Genomic DNA, 20,194 nt, shown 5'->3' with positions numbered 1-20,194 from the left:
ATGAGATGGCCAAAAATTAGAAAGTTTGTCATACTCATACTATATACGACCTGATTGTTGTAAACCGTACAACGATCTCAACAACTTTCAACATCAATTTAGTCGAGGAGATATAATCCTGGATGGTAAAGTCATGTAAAATTTTTTAAAAATATCCTTATGTAAGAAAGCATTATTGACATACAATTGATATAGGCCAATGCTTTAAAGATGCCAAAGCCAAAACCAATCTGATGGTGAAAGGCTTAACAACAGGAGATAAGCTTTTCAAAAAAAGCAACATCTTCAGTTTGGGTAAATTTTTTAACCACAAGACGTGTCTTATACCTATCAACTAAACCATCAATCTTGTGTTTGATGTGATATACTCATTTATAGCCAACCGCTTAACACCTACAGAACAATCAACAATACACCAGATTTTGTTCAATTCAAGAGTATCCAACTCATTTTTCATAGCTTTGCACCAATTAGAGTGGGTATTGATGTCTTTAAAAGACTGTGGCTCAATATCAAACTGTAGAGATAAAAGAGACTAATTATGTGTAGGTGAAAGAGAAAAAAAAAGACATGAATAAAAATAAAGGATATCAACACTTTGAGGAAGAGGAATTTGCGTAGGTGAGAGAGGAATCGAACAAATTATCAAAGAGATATATTTGAGATCGGCAAACTCATTTAGAATAATGATGATAATTTGAAAAATGAGTAAATAAAACCTCAAATAATATTTTAAAATTAAATACAGAAGAAGAAAACCAATTAAGCACATAAATAGCATGATTAATAATATAAGACCAAAATAAAAAAGATAAATTAAATTGAAACATGAAAACAAGGGCTATATAAAAAGTATGTCTGGTGCTTATGTTCGACCCAACTATTTTGTTGTGGGTTTCAACACAACTGCATTGATGAAATTATGTCTTTGAAAAAGTAAAAATCATGTAAAAAAATTTTAGTCCATTTTGTGAATAATTACATTTAACTTTAAAGTTAATTGTCTTTCAACTAAGTTGATAAAATTCTTTTCATAATTTTGTACTTCTCCTTTTTATTTTAATAAAACAATCCAAGTAAAACGACTAAAATCATCAGTTATAGTAAAAGAATTATTTATGATTATGAATAGAATTTTACCGAAACGGTCTCCATATATCAAAATATAATAGATCAACATTAGCACTTACTTTGGTAAAAATTTGAGAGAAAGAAAGTTTTATTTTCTTAAAAAAGGACAAATATGGCAAGTTTCATCATGATGCAAAAAAAATTATCTATGTAAATAATTGACTATTTGTCCGCAAAAATAACTCAAACGAAAGTGTCATAAGTTAGAGGATGTAATCGGTGAATTTGTTTGGATTGTATGAATGGAGTGCAAAATTGATGGATTATGAATGATGTTTTTAAGAATATATAATCACTCCCTCTTTCTATCTAAACCAATCGTTCTCGAATCAGGATTAAGGATAAAAAAAATTGCACGAAACCCTTATATGAAGCAGTAACTTGAGTGTTATTTGGTAAGTGAATAATGATAGGGGAGATTTTGTAATAGAAATAAACCTAGATAAATCTAATGTAATATGATTTGTGGTACCAGAATCAATAATCCAAGAATTTAAGAAAATGTTTCAATTGAAAAAATTATTTAAGATAGAAAATGTGTTTAAAGAACAAAGGTAATGAATACTTAAATTTGACAAAACCCCATTTTGATTAGATGGCCTATTATCTTTAGAAAATGATGGAGTAATTTTATCTCTACATTCTGATAAGTGAGACTCAGCCTTTTTTAGAAATGTTATGAAAGTTTATTGTTGGGCTGATGAAAGACCCAAAACTGGGTTTGAAGTGAACTGTTAGATTGTCATTTCTTCTTAAATTAGGGCTGGAGTAGCAACTGAAGAAGCAGTGACAATGACCATATTTGCAGAAAATGAAGCATAGTCATGAAACCTTAGACGGCCGAGATGACACGGGTGCCCCAATGGTTAATGTGTTTCAAGTAGCATACTTCAACCGTGTGGCTACTGCGACCGCAATATGTGCAGAGCTTCAAAGGACCACCGCGATAGAAGACAATATGCTGCGGCTGCGTCCGCAACCTTGTGGAGGACGCCGTGCATCAACGCCGAAAGAGATGGAGTGCAGATCATCAAGAATGTCGCACGACAGCCTATAACTGTCATTCGTGTTGGATGACTAAGTCGAAGACTCTGGTTACCAGGGATAAGGGATCGAGAAGAAGCACTTGAGATCAAACCGTCGAGAATAGTTTATCCAATCCCTTGAAAAATCAGATTATGAAATCCTGTGATTTATGAGATGCTACTAGACAGGGACAAACTGGTAGAGGGCAAGAATTGATAAGTTTATCCTAGAGAAACTTAAGATATGTATAAAATTCAGTAACGAACAAATGACCCTGCTTGAGTACATAAACTTCTTCTTGCAACTCGGTAATGCGAAGAAGATCGTTATGAGCAAAACGTTCTTTTAACTCTGTCCAAATGGAGGAGTTAATGGCAAAATAAATGGCACTTCAAATAATAAAGGGGGACAGAGAATGAAATAGCCAAAACAAAATCATGTTGTTGCAACGTTTCTAGACTGAAAAAAGAGGATCATCAGGAATAGAAGAGGAGATAGAACCGATAAAAAATACATATTTATTCTTAGGAATAATAGTTATAGTGAATGCTCTACTCTATGATTATTAATTACTTTCTATTAAAATAGAGGTAATCAAAATCAAAGTAGGATTTTTACTAGGATAAATATAGTAAAAATTGGTGGGATCCTGAACTAAATTGAAAAGCTAATCATCCTTCGTGGGAGAAAAAGGTGAGGAAAACTGATAATTTGAATTGGCTATTTTATCCATGAATATCAGTAGAATTTTAATACTATAACAAAACTATAAATTGATAAGAAGATTAAGACAAAGAATAATTTAATCCTGTATATTTTTTATACTTAAATATAGAAATATATAAAATAATATAATCTTTCAGGTGATTCTATTAAGGCATTAACTGTTAAAAGGTAAGTCAGTATAACTAATTTTGTTTTTAGAAAAAAGAGTAAACTACTATTTCTACTCATTAAATTTGAAAATGTTGAGATATCTATCCATAGAAGATGAAAATTACCATTTGTACTTATAAAAAATGACTTTTACAAGCAAAATTATCCAAATTGTAACAAATTAAATAAAATTCCTCAACTACCCTTCTCTCCACCACTACTACCATCGTCTCCTCTCTCTCTCTCTCTCTCTCTCTCTCTCTCTCTCTCTCTCTCTCTCTCTCTCTCTCTAAATGTTCTTAGGGATCCAATCCCAACATCGACCACATCGCTGCTCAGTACCATCGCCTCGCCCTCCTCCTCAACCATCACCCTAGCCCCTTCGCCGCACACTCCCCCATCGGTGTCAGTCGCGACTCAATAGCACCAGCACCACCATCAGCAACATAATCATCTAACGCAGGCTTAGCCTCTAGATCTATGGACGTTGCAAGCAGCATGAGGGATCCATTGGGATGTGTAAACCGTCACTACCGTTAACCTTATCATCCTCCCCATCTTCCATCACCGTCAAGCTTAATTGTATGGCCTCGGAATTCAACACCCTAACAGAATCCATAGAGCGTGTGAAGAGGCTTCTACATTACACATCTTAGCTTCCACCATTCGACGATTCAAATCGGGTTCCAGAGGACCAGATTGGGTTTCTCTGTACACACACTCAAATGCTGCAACTTTTTCAAGGGTTGATCGAAAAATGGTGTTTGGGAACGACCCAGTTGAGTTCTTCTTTAATTCCATTCAGGTTGTGAAGGAATTGCTGTCTGCTTTGGAAGTTGGTATTCGAAAAGCTGTAAAGGATCTTGAGCACTGCTTCCTATCAGGACACAAGAATAAGGGCACGAAAGGTGTTTGTTGTAACGCTCCAATTACCCTAAACTTTACCTCTATCCCAGAAGCCTGATAAAGGATTAAGTTCAAAGACAGAATTACAAAAGCGTGAAACGTTCACTCGAAGCTAACTTATAAGGTATAAGGTATAGGTGTAAGAGAATAATTCATATACAAATATAAGGATATAATAATCATAGAGAACTAGCCGCAGCTTGCGGAGTTTAAGCCGACTAGTTGGAAATAGACAAATACAGAGTTTTAGAATTAAAACAGCTTATACAACCTATCTCTCAAATAAGCATCTAAGGCCATAAAGATAAAACACAAAAAGATGTGAGAGTAACTATAACAAAGTAAAATAAATTAAACCAAGGAGGAACTATACTCCGCTCTATCACCATATCCGTAATCTCACCGAAGTAGGTTATGACCTGCATCTGAAAAACAACAACAAAGTATAGAATGAGAACCGGAGGTTCTTAGTATGGTAACAGTGCCCAATGATGTAAGATGTAAGGCTCCGAGACGCCGAAGGCAATCCTAGAACTTCGCATCACATACTAATATTCAAGCTTAGAACAAAATAAATAAATATATAAAGAACTTAAACCATAGACCGGGTTATCTAAACTTAGGGAAATTCTAACTAATACAAATCACACTGCTGTATCCCACAGCCGTCGCCAACCTAACCTCCGTGCGATCCCATCGCCACCGCCTACCTAACCTCCTCAGCACCAGACAATCACAATTAATGCAAACAAGTAAAATACAAGTAAGAGCATATAAAGCAAGTAGTTTAAGTTAGCAAATAGGCATGTGATTCATTTAGGCATACAATTACAAGTCGGCAAAGCATACAAACAGATAGAAAATGCACATGATAAATGTCTATCCTATTGGCTCGTGATATCACTTGTTGGTTCATAAATGCCAACCTGACACATCCTTTCAGATGTCGCTTTTCTGTCGCACCCACGAATATAGTGTCGGGCACACTCTATTGACCCACGGATATAGTGCCGGATACACGCTATTCACCCATGGATATAGTGCTGGGCACACTTGCATGCATAACCCAAGGATATAGTGCCTGGCACACTCTTGCAGCAGAAAAGATTATCAATCATAATTTAATCCCAAGGACATAATACCCTGCACACTATCATACTTAACCTAAGGATATAGTGCCTGACACACTCTCATTATTCAACAAGATCATCATTCCTCTTTGAGTCTTCAACTAATCATAACCATCATCAATTCATCACTTCCATTTCGAGCTCATTAGTTCATTAATTTCCCAATTCATTGTCAACAATCACCATATGCACCACTCCTCCTTCCCTCTCAACTAACTCATCCGCAATACACTAGAAACCTAAACCTTTGTTTGCTAACTTTTCAAAGGAGAATCCAACTTAAACCCCTAGGACCTTTCCCATATTTCAATACTCTAAAAATAAGCCCAAGAGTCTTAAAATGGTGTTATAGAAGCTTACAACCTTGTTGGGGAGGTAGAATAGTTGAAAACAAATTACAGTTTGAGAAACAGGGCGTGTGCGTCCGCATAGGGGTGTGTGTGCGCACTCCCAGAAAGATTTTCAAAGTGTGCATACGCACAGCGGTATGCATACGCACAGGTACTGATCCTTCCCGACTTGTGCGTGCGCACAAGGCTGTGCGTACGCACAGGTCGTAATTCTTCGTTGATGTGCACGCGCACAAGCTGTGCTAACGCAACAAACTGCACGCCATTCCCTGCCTGTGCGTACGCACAGGTCTGTGCGTGTGCACAGATTTTAAAAAGTGCAAGATTGTGCATGCACACAAGGCTGTGCGTGCGCACATATTAGAAATCCTGAAACGATTTTTAACACCAACTTTGAATGATTATAACTTCCTCTACAAAAATCAAAATTTTACAAACTTTATATCAAATCGAAGGATTTTCAATGGACTTTAATTCTAAACAAATTTCAGCAACTTTTGAAAATTGAGGCACATGTTATGACCCTTCAAAGTTCACTAAAAACCAGTTTTTTACAAAAAACCTCAAAACTTCAATTTTAACCAACTTTCCATTCAAAGCCAAATCATAACCTACCCAATCATCATAAACCACTACCACACACAACACCTTACCTCTTCATATCATTCTTCTCAATTTCACTTAAATTACTCAACCATTATACCATATCTCACTACCAAATCCATAATTTCTCACTTAATCATAAATCCACACTCATAATCATAATCAATCAACAACAACCTCAACTACCCAAAATAATTCCTCATAAATTCCAATAGTCATTATCAAACCCTATCCATTATTAATCAAATCCATCGTAAAGCTCATCAACACCAATAATACCCAACAATCCTCAACAACCACAATAACCAACAATCAAAAATCATCATCAATATATGTCATCAAACATCATAATTATCAATATCCTTCATTCCAACCCACCATAAATATTTTACATTAACTCATCACTTTAATTTCTCAAAATTCTCATTATTCATCAATATAAATAATCATCATCAATATTCATCAACATCAATAATCTCCAACAATCATCATCATCCACAATAATCTCATACACTAACAATTAAAATCAATTCACATATAATTACTCATACACCCATATCATTCAGTCTTATCTTAGGGTCAACTAGCCTAAGTTTCCATAAATGTTACATATTACATAAAGAAAACCGAAACCATACCTTGGCCAATTTCCAATATGCTCAAACACCAAACTTGATTCCAATTAAGCTTCCACAAAGCTCCAAACCATCAAAGCCACACCAAAAACCACCACCAACTCTAAAAACAAGCTTCATACATACAACATAACCATACATCAACAACTAAAGCTCATACTATACCAAACCATAAGGATAAAGAGGTTTCTTATCTTATCCAACGAGATTAGGGGTAAAACCTGTCAATTATCCGCTACTAGAGATCACCTAAACAACCAAAATCACAAAATCTACTCAAAATCATAACCTCAAAAATGCAAAAATCTAGGGCATGAAACTGGGAATTGAGACGCGGTTTCTTACCATGTTTGCTTAAATAGAAACATAGATCTTGACGAGATCTTTGTGTGGCCGCAAACGGCTCGTCAATCGGAGCTCAGCATCAAAAGTTATGGCTTTCGAAAGGTTGAGGTGAATAGTGCACTTTCTTCCTCCTCTCCTCTCTTTAAAAACGCGGCTCTCTCGTCAAAATGGAGGAGAATGGGCTGAAATACGCATTAAATGAGCTTATATATGTTGGACCTTGGGCCTGGTTTGGGTCCAGTTCAATCCGTTAGCGTTTTTGGTCCGTTTGGCCCACTTTGGGCCAAAAGCTTTAAGATTAGTGCCCGGTTTTCAATTCTAAAATTATTTTTGTCATTTCAAAACAATAAATCATTTTCAAAAATATTATTTTCCAAAATACGCAGTACTGGACAAACTAGAGCCGATACTGTCAGCTTAAGTGCCAGTACGCATTTTTACAAAAACTCTTCGAAAGAAATACATTTTCCAATTCAGAAAAATTCACTGAAATCAAATTTCACATTTTTATTTTCAAATTAAAACTAATAAATTTTGAATCTATTCCGAGTACTAAAATTATTTTATTAAAATGATTTTATGTGAAAACGCGGGTTCTTACATCCTCCCCTCCTTAAAAGATTTTCGCCCTCGAAAATCCAAGTTATATGATATATCCCCATCAAAGTGCCCTACCGTGTCGATGTTCCCTCTCGCCTTCCGCTGCGTCACTTTAATTATCGTCATCAAGAATCTGAAACTTCTCTTAAAACAAATATTGATTTTTTGTAACATTTTCTAAAACCTTCAAAACAAGTTCAATATCATTGAGTGGTGGCAGAATTTAGAATTGGAGTAGCTGAGATCATTGAGAGAGAGAGAGAGAGAGATGGGGGAGGGGGCAGAGACGATGGTAGTAGTGGTGGAAAGAAGGGTAGTTTGAGAATTTTATTTAATTTTTTAGAGTTTGGATAATTTTGTTTGCAAAAACTATTTTTTATGAGTGCAAATAGTAATTTTCATCTTATATAGATAGATATGTCAGCGTTTTTTAATTTTTATAGGTAAAAATAGTAATTTATTCTAAAAAATGTAAAAAAATGTGACAAAAAAATTTATTCTATTTGTTGAACTGAAATTATTTGTGTATGAACTTCTATGATTTTTCTTGAGTGTTATGATAGATAAAAAAATAGTTTAATAATAAATTTGTAGATTTGCTATTTGATAGTTAGTTTTCCAAAAAAAAATAATTTAGTATTTTAACATATATTAATGTCATACTTGTCATTTGTCAAAGTAATTGTTATGTTGTCTAAAAATGTGTATCTAATTTACTAAAAAGAGTTAAAAATAAATATTTAATTTTAAAAGTATAAAAATAAATAATTATTAAATATTTAAAATTTATCATAAAAAAAATTAATTAAGTAAAAGTTAGACACTAAATTATAAACACTATAAAATTCACCATTTGCTGGTACCTAACACCAAAAAAAAAAGAGGTTTAATATTTTATTTGTAATAAAACACCAATTACAGCTCCTCCCTACAAGCAATTTTATCAAAACATGACCAAACTTGATGGGTGGAACAATTTTCAATCTTAGGTACTATATAACACACTCATATATTTATTAGATTTTTTTTATTGTAATTAGTCGAATTCGAACCCCAAATCTTTAGATAGAGAAAGAGATTATATTTTTTGAGTTATAGTTTATTGGTAGGATACCATTGATTACCGTATCTTTTACCTGAAGATTTTTTTTGGGCCATTTCTACCTGCTGCTAAGTTGGGCTGTTTCAATTATTTTGTTCTTAGTTAACAAAGTAACTTATCGGCCCATGATAAAGAAAGTAGTCTATGGGCTTGTAGTTTTGACTGTATCTACCTGGAAGCTATTAAGTTGGGCCGTTTCTACGAACAAGTGCTTTTGTAAAAAAATAAAATAGAAAAGCGGCTCAAAGTTTTGTTTGGCAAGTTTTTAGTTCTTATTTCCATTTTCGTTATAAATATTGCAATTGAGTCTATCTTAGTTTGTTTCCATTCTTTCCAAATTTCCATGTTTTTGTTGTGTACCTTAGATTTATCCAAAAACATATCAGCTTTGGTTGCGCTGGGAGACGCCAATAAAGAAGGGTAGCAGGGTGTTTTGGTGAAGACAAGTGATGGGTGATGGTATTGCTCCACCAAAAAAATGTTGTCTTAAGTTTCTGTTGCGAAGGAAGTGCGGTGATAAAGATGAATAATAGTGCTAAATGTCCATTATAAAAGCCATGAATAAAGTAATTACGACTTAACAGATCAAAGTCATGTCATGTTTAATTAATATTCAGAAGCAGATGGTCTCCTAATCATTTCTTTTTCTTGTAAGCAAAGCATCATGGCAAGTAATGCCACGAATTGTGCGGTGAAAGCATATGCACCATTGAATAATTTCTATCCAAATAAAATCACATGACAATAAGTAACTGGACATAACACCTAGAGAGAAAGAACAATCTGAATCTGCATGAGAAGAAAAAAGCAACTATAATTTTTAATTACTAATGCTACGGAATTAAGGCTAATTTTTTTATATGAAAAAAATATTGATATTTTTGTTAAAAATAAAATTATTTGATGTAATTTATATGTAGATAAATTTTACATGTGGAGAATCAACCCATAAAATACGTGTTATTATTCTAGCAAAACATAGAGTTTGTATTGAATTTGGGTCAACATTTTGAATAACATGCATGACACTTTTTTTGCACATTTACCGTATTATAATATACTTCAAATATTAATATTCAACAAAAACATCTTCATCTTTATATTAAAAAGTAATCTCTGCCGAAATAATTGTCGTTCAGTAACCATTGATGAAAAAAACTGCTGTCGTCATGAATGCAAAGGCAGCTCTATGATTAAGCCAGTGTACTAAAAATATTCTGAGTGAAATAAATATATATAATTAATTAATAAAGTTAAAAGTGTGCCTGAGTGTACAACTAAGATTTGAATCATCGCACCGCTTATAGCACTAATTACATTGTTTTTCTTCTGCTAATATGTAAATTAATACTAGACAACTAATCAACCTTCCAATCGTTGGCAGAGGCTGTATCGTAAATATTTTTATATGATGGTGTGAAATTGTTATTTTTTTAATCAAAGATAAAAAAAAAAAAATTCACAATTCCTAAATGAATACAGAAAATTATGCTATTTAAATTATAATTTATTAGTATATAAAATTATTAGTTAAAAATTATTAAATAATTTAATATATTTTACTAAATTATTATCAAATAACTCTACGAATTTTCACCTAAATAAATATGAAACCGGCCTTTTGTTTTTCTCCAACCATGTTTAGCCCTCCTAGTTTCACGTTTAAAGCACGTGATGGCCTCTAATAACAAAATTAACGACACATGGATATGATCCACTCAGATCAAAAGACGTTGCATAAACTCCACCTATCCCATGTGAGACCCTTCAGATTCACATGAGCCATCAATAGTTAGTGGTACAATCAAATTTATTTTAGCACAAATACCTTATGCTAGCTAGTCACCCGAAAACATACGACATAGGTTAAATACTTAAATATTCAGTCTATGTTACTTTGTCAAGTTATGATATTTTCTTTTGATACAATATATATCAGTTTATTTTGGAGGGGGAATTAAGGTGCACCAAAGTGATGGATGTTTAATGAGGGATATCCACATATCTTAGAAATACATAAGTGGGGGGAGTGTATGAGAAATTGCGTATATAACGGTAATCTATAACCAGCAATCCAGCATGTAGATTTAGCTGATAATTAAGACGATACTCAATTATATTATCATGTGGGAATGATTGTATTATATGAAAAATATATATTACATAAAAAATGTAACTCAATTTTGCCTAATTTGGTAGCTTGACTATTCTTCTCAAAAGAAAAAAACAAAAAAAATACTAGATGACATAAATTCGTATGCAAAATTTTCTGTCAAATATATGTCACGGTTATACACCTCAAAGGAAATATATACAGGTTGAGGTCATGGTTATTGTTAATTATAGTCTTTTGTAATCATACAAATTGCTCACACAGTTTAACGGAAAGTGACGATTGAATAAAACTCTCCCTAAAAAGAGTAACTTAAATTTTAAATGTTGGATGTACATAATTTTCGTATTGAAAATTTATACCAAGAGTGCTTAAATAATGAGAATAATATGTGAGCGGCTCATATACTAAATTAATTTCTAAAAATATTATTTATATACTAAAATCATTCATTAATATATTTATATATAAATACATGTTATTCAATTTAAAAATATAAAATAAAATATATTATTAAATTATTAAATTAAAAAATTAAACTAAATAAATTAAATTAATAATTAAATAATAAAAATAATAAATTTTGATAGTCATAGTCTTTTTTGTCTTCATAATAAACTTTCTAATATAAAATTAGGTGATAAATGCAGAGTGGACATTTATTATAATTAAAAAATTATAAAGCATTAATAATTTAGTTAATGAGAAAGTTTAAAAATTATATTTTTATTAAAATTTAACTATGAGATGTAATCCCATACTATTAATAATGAATAATGGACGATTACACCCTGACACTCCTTAACAAAATTTGATATTGGGAGTCCCCATATTTTCCGTTGAAAGCATTGTATAAGTTGAAGGGATGAGGTCTCTCCCCAAGTTTGGGTGTGAGTCTGAAACCCATGTCATGTGAATGCCTATCATACAACAAAACAAAGAGAGGCTCTCTTGAGTCTCATAATAATGGCAAGTGGGAGGAGGAGAGCACTCAAAGACTCCTCCTCAACCAAGTCAAAGTCAAAGTCATACACACTTCCCTCCTCACCCTCCCATTCATTCTCTTCCTCCTCCTCCTCCGACTTCGAGTTCACCATCTCCATCTCGCCGCGTAAATCCTCCGCCGCACTTTGCCCTGCCGATGAGCTATTCTACAAGGGCCAGCTCCTCCCTCTCCACCTCTCCCCTCGCATCTCCATGGTCCGCACTCTCCTCCTCTCTTCTCCCTCCTCCTCCTCCTCTGCCGCCGCCCGCGACTCCACCGGCAGCACCACCAGCACCAACTCCTCCTCCTCCTCCTCCTTTGCCAGCGACCTCGCCCTCTTCCCCGACTGCGACTCCTCCCGCCCTAGCTCCGTGACCGACGACGACGAGCTCAAGCGTCTCCATAACCCTTCCAAGGAGTATCCTCACTCCCAAATCAAGAAGAACCACCCTAATAGATACTTCTCCTTCTCAAGATTCTCCTCTGTTTTCCGCAAGGACACCACCACCACCACCACCAACAAAGTGTGCGAGACGGAGCATCACCACCATGTGGCTGCTTCTTCTTCTTCCTCCTCCGTGAAGCGAATGAGCGCCACTGCCAGAGATGTCATAAGGAAGTACTTGAAGAAGGTGAAGCCTCTTTACGAGAAGCTTTCGCAGAAGCAACAGAGAACCGGGGAGTTGTTGGCGGAGGGCGGTGGTGCGAGTGTGAATGCAACCACGACGACGTCTTCGCGCACGGTGTTGTCTCTGTTAACGACTCTAACAGAGAGATCCAAAACAGAGGGTGGTTGCAGTGGGAAGAGAGGGATGAAGGAGAACGTTTCTGGTGTTCTGTCTCATTCTTTCTCCGGGAACCTCAGGTACCCTCGGAAGAGGAGAAGCTGCGTCTCCAGTTGCCCTTCTTCCATGAGATCGTCGCCCAGTCATTCCGGCGTGCTCTCTCAGGGCGGCGCCAGAGCAGGGATGCATTTCGGGGATTCTTCTTCCATGGAAGAGTTGCAGAGCGCAATCCAAGGCGCAATCACACATTGCAAGAACTCTTTGATGCAGAACAAGCTTGACACTGGTGCAGCTCAGTAACGAAAGAGAGAGGTTTTAACTTCCAATTTGATCATGCTCTTAATTTCATCTTCAATATTCGTATGCCTTCTTAGATCTGATGAATTCTGATTAACCAACCATGTTCAGAAAACAATTTCAGCTTCTTCCTTTTTTTTTCCCTTGCTTGTTTTTGTCATTTTACATTAGAGACTTAGATTCTAATTGTGGGAGTGAGGTTAAAAACCTGCATGTGACTTATTTGGAACGTCCTTTTGGATTTGCTAGTGTAAAAGATAGCATAAGCTTAAAAGTTGTAACTTTTTATTCTGACTATATAAATAAATATAAATGTACCATATATATCCACCGTACCAGTGGCCTTGGAAATTTGAGATGTGTGTTGTGGACTATGTTCTATGGTACGGTAGTGTGTATGATATGATTATTATAACCGTGACTTCGTGGTGGTAGCAATGTAATTGCACCAGTCTTGGTTCTGCAAGCAAAATTGGCATCATCTGAGTTGGAGTTTTGTTGGGATATGATTCCATTTGTAACGTTACCTGACCTAGCTAATATCAACCTGTGTTTATTAAAATATTTATAATGGAAGTAATATTTTAAAATTTTATTCGATTCTAGATATTAATAGGACTTGGTTGGTGGATCTATAATAAAAGTAAGAATGGTACAATGTGGGGGTACGATCGATGATATAATGCAAGCATCGTAGTAGTTCAATTGTTTGTGCAGCAAGGACTTGATAGCATGCATGTGCGTAAGCTTGAGTTCAGCTCTTTCCATGGGATAAGGCGTTATATTTAAATAAATGTGCATTTATTGTTCATAGAAGCTGATGGGAAGGTTCTATGTATCTTCGGTCTTTGTTGCGGTAGCTGTGATGAGTGTTGACTGTTCAACATAAATTTGCTCGTAATCTCTCATGTTCATACCAAGGCTGCGAAAACATGACCGGTCATTCAACTGGTCGAATAACTGGTTAAATGGTTTAATAGTTTAATTATGGTTGAACCGTAATCGAACCAGTTTAGTTAAATATAAAATAAAATTATTAAAAATACAATATACTACAACCATAAATTTAAGAATACATCATATTTAATTCTACAATGTAAATTCTATATTTGGTAATTTCTTTTAAATTTTTTCAATCATTCATATAATAATAAAATTTAAAATTTCATAACCCACCTATTAACTAAACTATATCTCATCTCATTATTAAAATTCTACATTCAAATTCAAAGATTACAATTTATAACTAAAAGAAATCATGGCATAAAATACAATATCCATATTCAATCAACAATCACCAACAATCAATAATAATATCAATAATTACTTAAATTAGACAAAACTCACTCAATTAATGCCAAATTACTAATTAGAAATAGCTATGGACCAATCTCAACAGCAACATTTTCTCAAGATGTGCAAAACAAACTATCCCCTGCCCCCTTAAAACCCAACTTCATGTTTCGGCCATTACATCAAAATAAAAACCTCAGCCATTATAGCACAATTCAGAATTACAACAATTCAAAATCCAAAATTATATCAATTCTGTTCAGCATTATAAAATTAATCATACAACAAATTGAAAAGAGAGAAATGGCTCGAAGACAGAGTGCCATCTGAATTCAGAATGCCACCAACCCAGAATCGAGACCAAATATCAATTCATAGTTCATAGTTCATACAATTCATATAGCATTCAGGCATTCAACAGAGCATAATTGAAAAAATAAAAAATTGAACATAGCAGAATTGAACATACAAATTCAACATACAACAAATTTATTCTTCAGGCATTCAACAGAGCATAATTGAAAAAATAAAAAAATTAAACATAGCAGAATTGAACATACAAATTCAACATACAACAAATTTATTCCTCAGGCATTCAACAGAACATAATTGAAAAAATAAAAAAATTGAACATAGCAGAATTGAACAGACAAATTCAACATACAACAAATTTAACAAACAACAAATTTATTCAACATACAACAAATTTATTCAAAACAAAATTAAATAATTAAAAAAAAGACGAACAGAGGAACTGAACTGAAGTCTGAAGAACAGAAGGCCAGAAAAAAAATGAAAAGTTGAAAACAATCCAGAGAAAAAAATGAAAAGTTGAAAACAATGCTAGAAACCCAGAACTTACCGTCTTACCCGCGACGGTGAGTGACCCGCGACGATGAGTGGCCCTAGCTCCGGCGTCGGTTTCGATTTAGGTCCCTCCTTCGTATGCAGGCATGTAGCAGCTCTAGGGGAAGAGGAAGACGACGGACGCTCGAGGAAGAAACAACATGCCTGCAACTGGTGAGTCTGAGAGCGAACAGGGGTCGGTGCGACGGACAGCGCGGCGGCAATAGAGGCACAAGGCAGTGGTGGAGGCTAGGCTTGGGGGCAGGCTTCCTGGAATAGCAGATTAGGGATTATTGATTAGGGTATGCTAAAGTGGCTGGCTCATTTCCTTCATCACGCGTTCTTATTTTCTTTTTCTTTTTTTTAAAAAAAAAAGCAAAACGACGTCGTTTCATTATAAGGAGAGAAAATCGGTACCCGCAGAAACCGGCCCGATTTGCCAGTTAACCATCGGTTTGACCGGTTTTTCAACCGGTTTTTTGCAGGACGGTTTTGTTGGAGGACCGGACCGGCTAGGTGATCAGTTTCTGGTTAACCCAATTGAACCAGCCGGTTCGGTCCGATTTTCAGAACATTGGTTCGTACAAATCTGGCGGAGGAAATTTTTTTATTTTTAGACTAATAATTTTTGGTGATTTCTTTCAAACCCATGGTAATTTTGTGGGTAAATTATCTTTGTATATGTGTCAGCATCTCAACTATTGATCAAAAAAATTTTCAACCTTTTATTAATGCATTCATTGGTTATAGCAAAAGCCTTTAATGAACATATACCATAACAAATACTACATTAATTATTGTATACATATACTATATAGTGTATTGGGGAATATTTGCAATTATAATTTATAATCTCTAATTTATTTTTCATTTTAAAAAATACCCTCAATAACTTCCTAAATTCAACATGCATGTCTCAAAACTTGGAAAACGCATAGAACCCACTACCCACTGATTTTTTCGCCTTCGTTCTCCACCCACTACCCAACCCTGAAATTTGTTATCCTAGAACCCACTACCCAACCCTGTTTGGTTTTTTCGCCTTCGTTCTATACCCAGCGTCTATTTAGCAAGAATGATCTCCTTCGAGTAACAGGTTCCGGAACTGGTGCTCTAGTTCCGTCGGATAGGCGTCGACGTCAACTGAGGAGAGGGCGAATGCTAAATTGATGTGGCTCCGGTAGAGAAATTTGTAGCTGAACTTTTGCTTGATCCGAAACTGTGGCTGGTGGAAGCTGGTTTACCAACATTCATTTTTCGGCTGCCTTCGAATTAGGTGCGTCGGATTAGGTAAGGTCACCTCCCTCCGAGAGTGCATTTTTTATCCGTTGGGTTGTCATCAAGGTATGTTCGATTAAGTTTTTTTTATTAATCTAGATTAGTTTAATTTGGATGATAGTCTATGCCTTTTAAACGGTTCTCTGTTTAGGGTGTTGGGTTACTATTCTGGAATTTGGAAATTAAGTAACATTATCCAGTTCTATGCTATGGCTAGGTTTGGGGAATTGAAATTAAAACCTTATACAGGGGTCAAAAACAATTGGGTTAGTTTAATTGATTTTGGTTCATTTAATTTTACATGCAGCTTAATTTAGCTTCTCGTAGTTGCTGTCATTGGCTCTGTTTATTGACATTTTTGGGTAAAATTATGGCAGGGGTTAAATTATGTCCATAAACGAGGATGATGTGAAGAATGATTCTGATAATGATTTGGGTGATGATTTCGATTATCAACCGAATGCAGAAGATGATGCTGAAGACAACAATGTAGATTTGCTGGATTCTACTAGCAAGAGTGAAGAAGTTTGTGGTGTAAAAAGAATAGCAGATTTAATGGTAGAGGATATTTGGAACCTGGAATTTAGGACAGAGGATAAGGCCTGCCAATTTTATAACGCTTATTCTTGTTGGCATGGATTTGTAATGAAGAAGGACGACGTGGTTAGGGATAATCAAGGTAGAATCATTAGTAGGCAACTTGTTTGCAACAAAGAGGGTTGGAGGAATATGAGGTATCTTGATCTAGATGATAGATCAAGGGAGGCAAGGTCACTAACGCGAACCAAGTGTCCAGCTCGGCTTAGGGTAAAGCTTGACTATGGCTGCGGTAGATGGAAGGTATCATGTTTTGTGGAATCTCACAACCACAATCTGACGCCACCCCAATTTGCACATCTGGTTCCGGCCAATCGTCGTCTCACTGTCACTGATAAAGTCCAAGTGGAAAATCTTCATAATTTTGGTGTCAAGACCTGCCATATTATAGGGTATATTGCATTCCAGAAGAGTGGATATTGTCATGCTGGCTTCACACGCAAAGATTTGTACAACCACATTGATCGTTATCATCGGTCAAAAGTTAAAAACGGGGATACCAATGCAGCAATAAACTATTTGATTGGCAAGTCAAACAACGATTCACTGTTCTTTGGAAAGTATACGTTCACTAGTGACAAAAGGCTCGAGCATATTTTCGGGCAGATGGGCAGTCAATTATCGACTATCACTACTTTAGAGATATTGTTGCCTTTGATTCAACCTACAAGAAGAATAAATACAACAAGCCTTTGGTCATTTTCTCCGGATGCAATCATCACGGGCAGAGTGTTATCTTTGGCTCCGGCCTACTATCCGACGAAACCACAGAGACGTATAAGTGGTTGTTGTAAAACCTTTGCTGAAGCGATGGGTGGGAAAAGTCCTAAAGTAGTAATAATTGACAGAGACCTTGCCATGCGAGATGCAATCAAGAATGTTCTTCCTGGTGCGACCCATCGGTTATGCGGATGGCATCTGCAGAGAAATGCATGTGAAAATATAAAGAATCCTAATTTCCCGCATTATCTTAAGGGTCTTTTATACAACAACAACGACCACAGAGACTTTGATCGGAGATGGGCAGCCATTTTGGATAAGCACAACCTTGTTGGGAGTACCTGGATTGAAAAGACGTACGAAACTCGAGCGATGTGGTCCCATTGTTTCCTCCGGGATAAGTTTTTCAGTTACATAAGGACGACATCACAGTGCGAAGGTATAAATTATCTCATCAGATTTTAGGTTAATCGCAAGAACACCCTTATTGACTTCATGCATAACCTGGATAGGGCCTTAAAGGAGTATAGAAACAACAAATTGATAGCTGACTTTAAGTCTCAGTGCTCAGAGCCAGTGATGATTACCTTGTTGGAGGTATATGAAAGATCTGCATCATGTTACACCTTAATACCTAACCAGAACTCAACCGGGATGATCGTGAATTGACACATGCGTACAAAATTTGACCTATAATTCGACCAATTTTTTCCTATGTAACAAGATTCCACAAAAAAAGACGACATATAAACGAGCAATGAAGAAACTACTTGAAATAAGTTAGAAGACAAACTTACATGATGGCCACAGGTTTCAGGAGTACAATTGTAGACACCACTACTATCTTGGACGATGGCATAATCTAACCCAGTACATGATAAGACCTGCAATAAGCCATACACTCATTGAATATTACTATATAAGAAGAAAAATAGATCAACCCAGTACATGGTAAGACCTGTAATAAGCCATTAGCACTCTATAACAAACTCCAGGTTGCACTTTACCTGCACGGCCACGTCTCTGAAATGATCAACCCATTAGCACTCTTTCTTTCACTTTGACTTAGAAAGTAAGAGGAATTTAATAAAGTGCATGAAGGGGTCAATAAAGTCAAACAAATTTAGCAAATAAAGGATTCAGCAATAATGGCAAGCTACGATTTTTGAAAAAATCAGATCTTTCATTTGGAGCATTATACATCATCTGCAAGGGGATAAACATGATGATCTACAACTTCAATACCTGATGAGCTGACGCCTTTGAAATCCATTATGGTAATAGACAGGCTAGCTTATTTAAAGCATCATAGCTGGTCTCCTTTGATTTACCCCAGTCTATGACATACACAACATCATCTATGGTGATGCTACTCTCGGCGATATTTGTTGCTAGGACAATTTTTCTACAATGGAAAATTAACAATCATCAAAGTTACAAAACCTGACAGTTAATAAAAAACAGCAATTCACTTTTTGCTGAACAATTGATGTATATTAGAACAAAGCAGTGGCCAATCATCATGTTCAGATAAACTACAAGTGTTAAGATTTATTTAGGTTCAAGGTATTAGGAATTTCAAAACCTATGCAGAAAAATTTCTAAAAGGAAAGCAATTAAACTTGACTAACAAGTTGCAATTCACCAATTTTCCCAAGCCTAACATAATATTCTAGTTGAGTTTCAACTTCTTCATTCTCTCATTTGTTCATATTTATGCTGCACACTAGTATATAAGAAGAAAAATAAATCTTGTCAATTATCTATTGTGGTGGCTGCATGAATTTTCATGGAAGTCACCAAATCATCAGTCTATATTGTCATGCCCTTCTCCTTCCTACTCTTACAGAATTGCCAAAGATTGAGTTATAACATGACTACAATGTTAAGCATTCATGTCATTAAAAAAAGGTTGTTATTTTCTGGTATTCGGACTGACTTACTACAACATATTAGCCTTCATATGCTATTGAAATTAGTAGGGAACTTCGATAACTAACTCACAAAAATATATACCATACAACATATACGTATGTATAGGTAAAACAAGAACACGTAACTAGAAACATAATCAAATTCCAACCATGTTGTCCATATCAGATAAACATCATCGACAATTTTTGCTTTAAAAGCTTCAAGCAATTGTGTGTCTACATTCTAGTAGAAAAATTCAGAAAGAAGGCAATTATTGTTAAGTTTCTGAACCTAATAGATGTGCTTCAGGTTCGGGTTTTGATCCTATCATTAGACTTTGTTGATGAAGCCTCCTTCTCCCTTGTAGCTGCTTCTCTAGTCTTCTTCCTCAACTCTACTTCTCTACTTTTCTTGTTCAGCAGCTGATGAGCGGATAATTTATACGCTTTTTGGCATTGTTTTTAGGTAGTATTTAGTAGGATCTAGCTACTTTTAGGGATGTTTTCATTAGTTTTTATGCTAAATTCACATTTCTGGACTTTACTATGAGTTTGTGTGTTTTTCTGTGATTTCAGGTATTTTCTGGCTGGAATTGACGGACCCGAGCAAAAGTCTGATAAAAGGTTGACAAAGGACTGTTGATGCTGTTGGATTCTGACCTC

The 20,194-nt window shown here is 35.3% G+C and overlaps 2 protein-coding genes across 2 annotated transcripts; both read left to right on the top strand.

Annotated features, from left to right (window-relative positions):
- Window positions 1-11,556: 11,556 nt before the first annotated feature.
- On the top strand, window positions 11,557-13,299 carry LOC112801254 (probable membrane-associated kinase regulator 1). Its single transcript, XM_025843888.2, has one exon. It carries the CDS (start codon window positions 11,784-11,786, stop codon window positions 12,885-12,887), a length of 1,104 nt encoding a protein of 367 aa, XP_025699673.1. The 5' UTR covers window positions 11,557-11,783; the 3' UTR covers window positions 12,888-13,299.
- Window positions 13,300-16,688: 3,389 nt separating this feature from the next.
- LOC112803459 (protein FAR1-RELATED SEQUENCE 5-like) lies at window positions 16,689-18,083 on the top strand. Its single transcript, XM_025846954.1, has one exon. The coding sequence runs from the start codon at window positions 16,689-16,691 to the stop codon at window positions 18,081-18,083; it is 1,395 nt and encodes a 464-aa protein (XP_025702739.1).
- Window positions 18,084-20,194: the final 2,111 nt, after the last annotated feature.

The sequence above is a fragment of the Arachis hypogaea genome, chromosome 5, assembly GCF_003086295.3.
Source record: "Arachis hypogaea cultivar Tifrunner chromosome 5, arahy.Tifrunner.gnm2.J5K5, whole genome shotgun sequence".
Lineage (NCBI taxonomy): Eukaryota > Viridiplantae > Streptophyta > Magnoliopsida > Fabales > Fabaceae > Arachis > Arachis hypogaea.
The sequence above is the reverse complement of the archived record's forward strand: the minus strand, read 5'-3'. Positions and strand labels throughout refer to the sequence as shown.

Coding starts and splice junctions, on each gene's coding strand:
- LOC112803459 (XM_025846954.1), top strand. CDS start 16,689: ATGTCCATAAACGAGGATGATGTGAAGAATGATTCTGATAATGATTTG.
- LOC112801254 (XM_025843888.2), top strand. CDS start 11,784: ATGGCAAGTGGGAGGAGGAGAGCACTCAAAGACTCCTCCTCAACCAAG.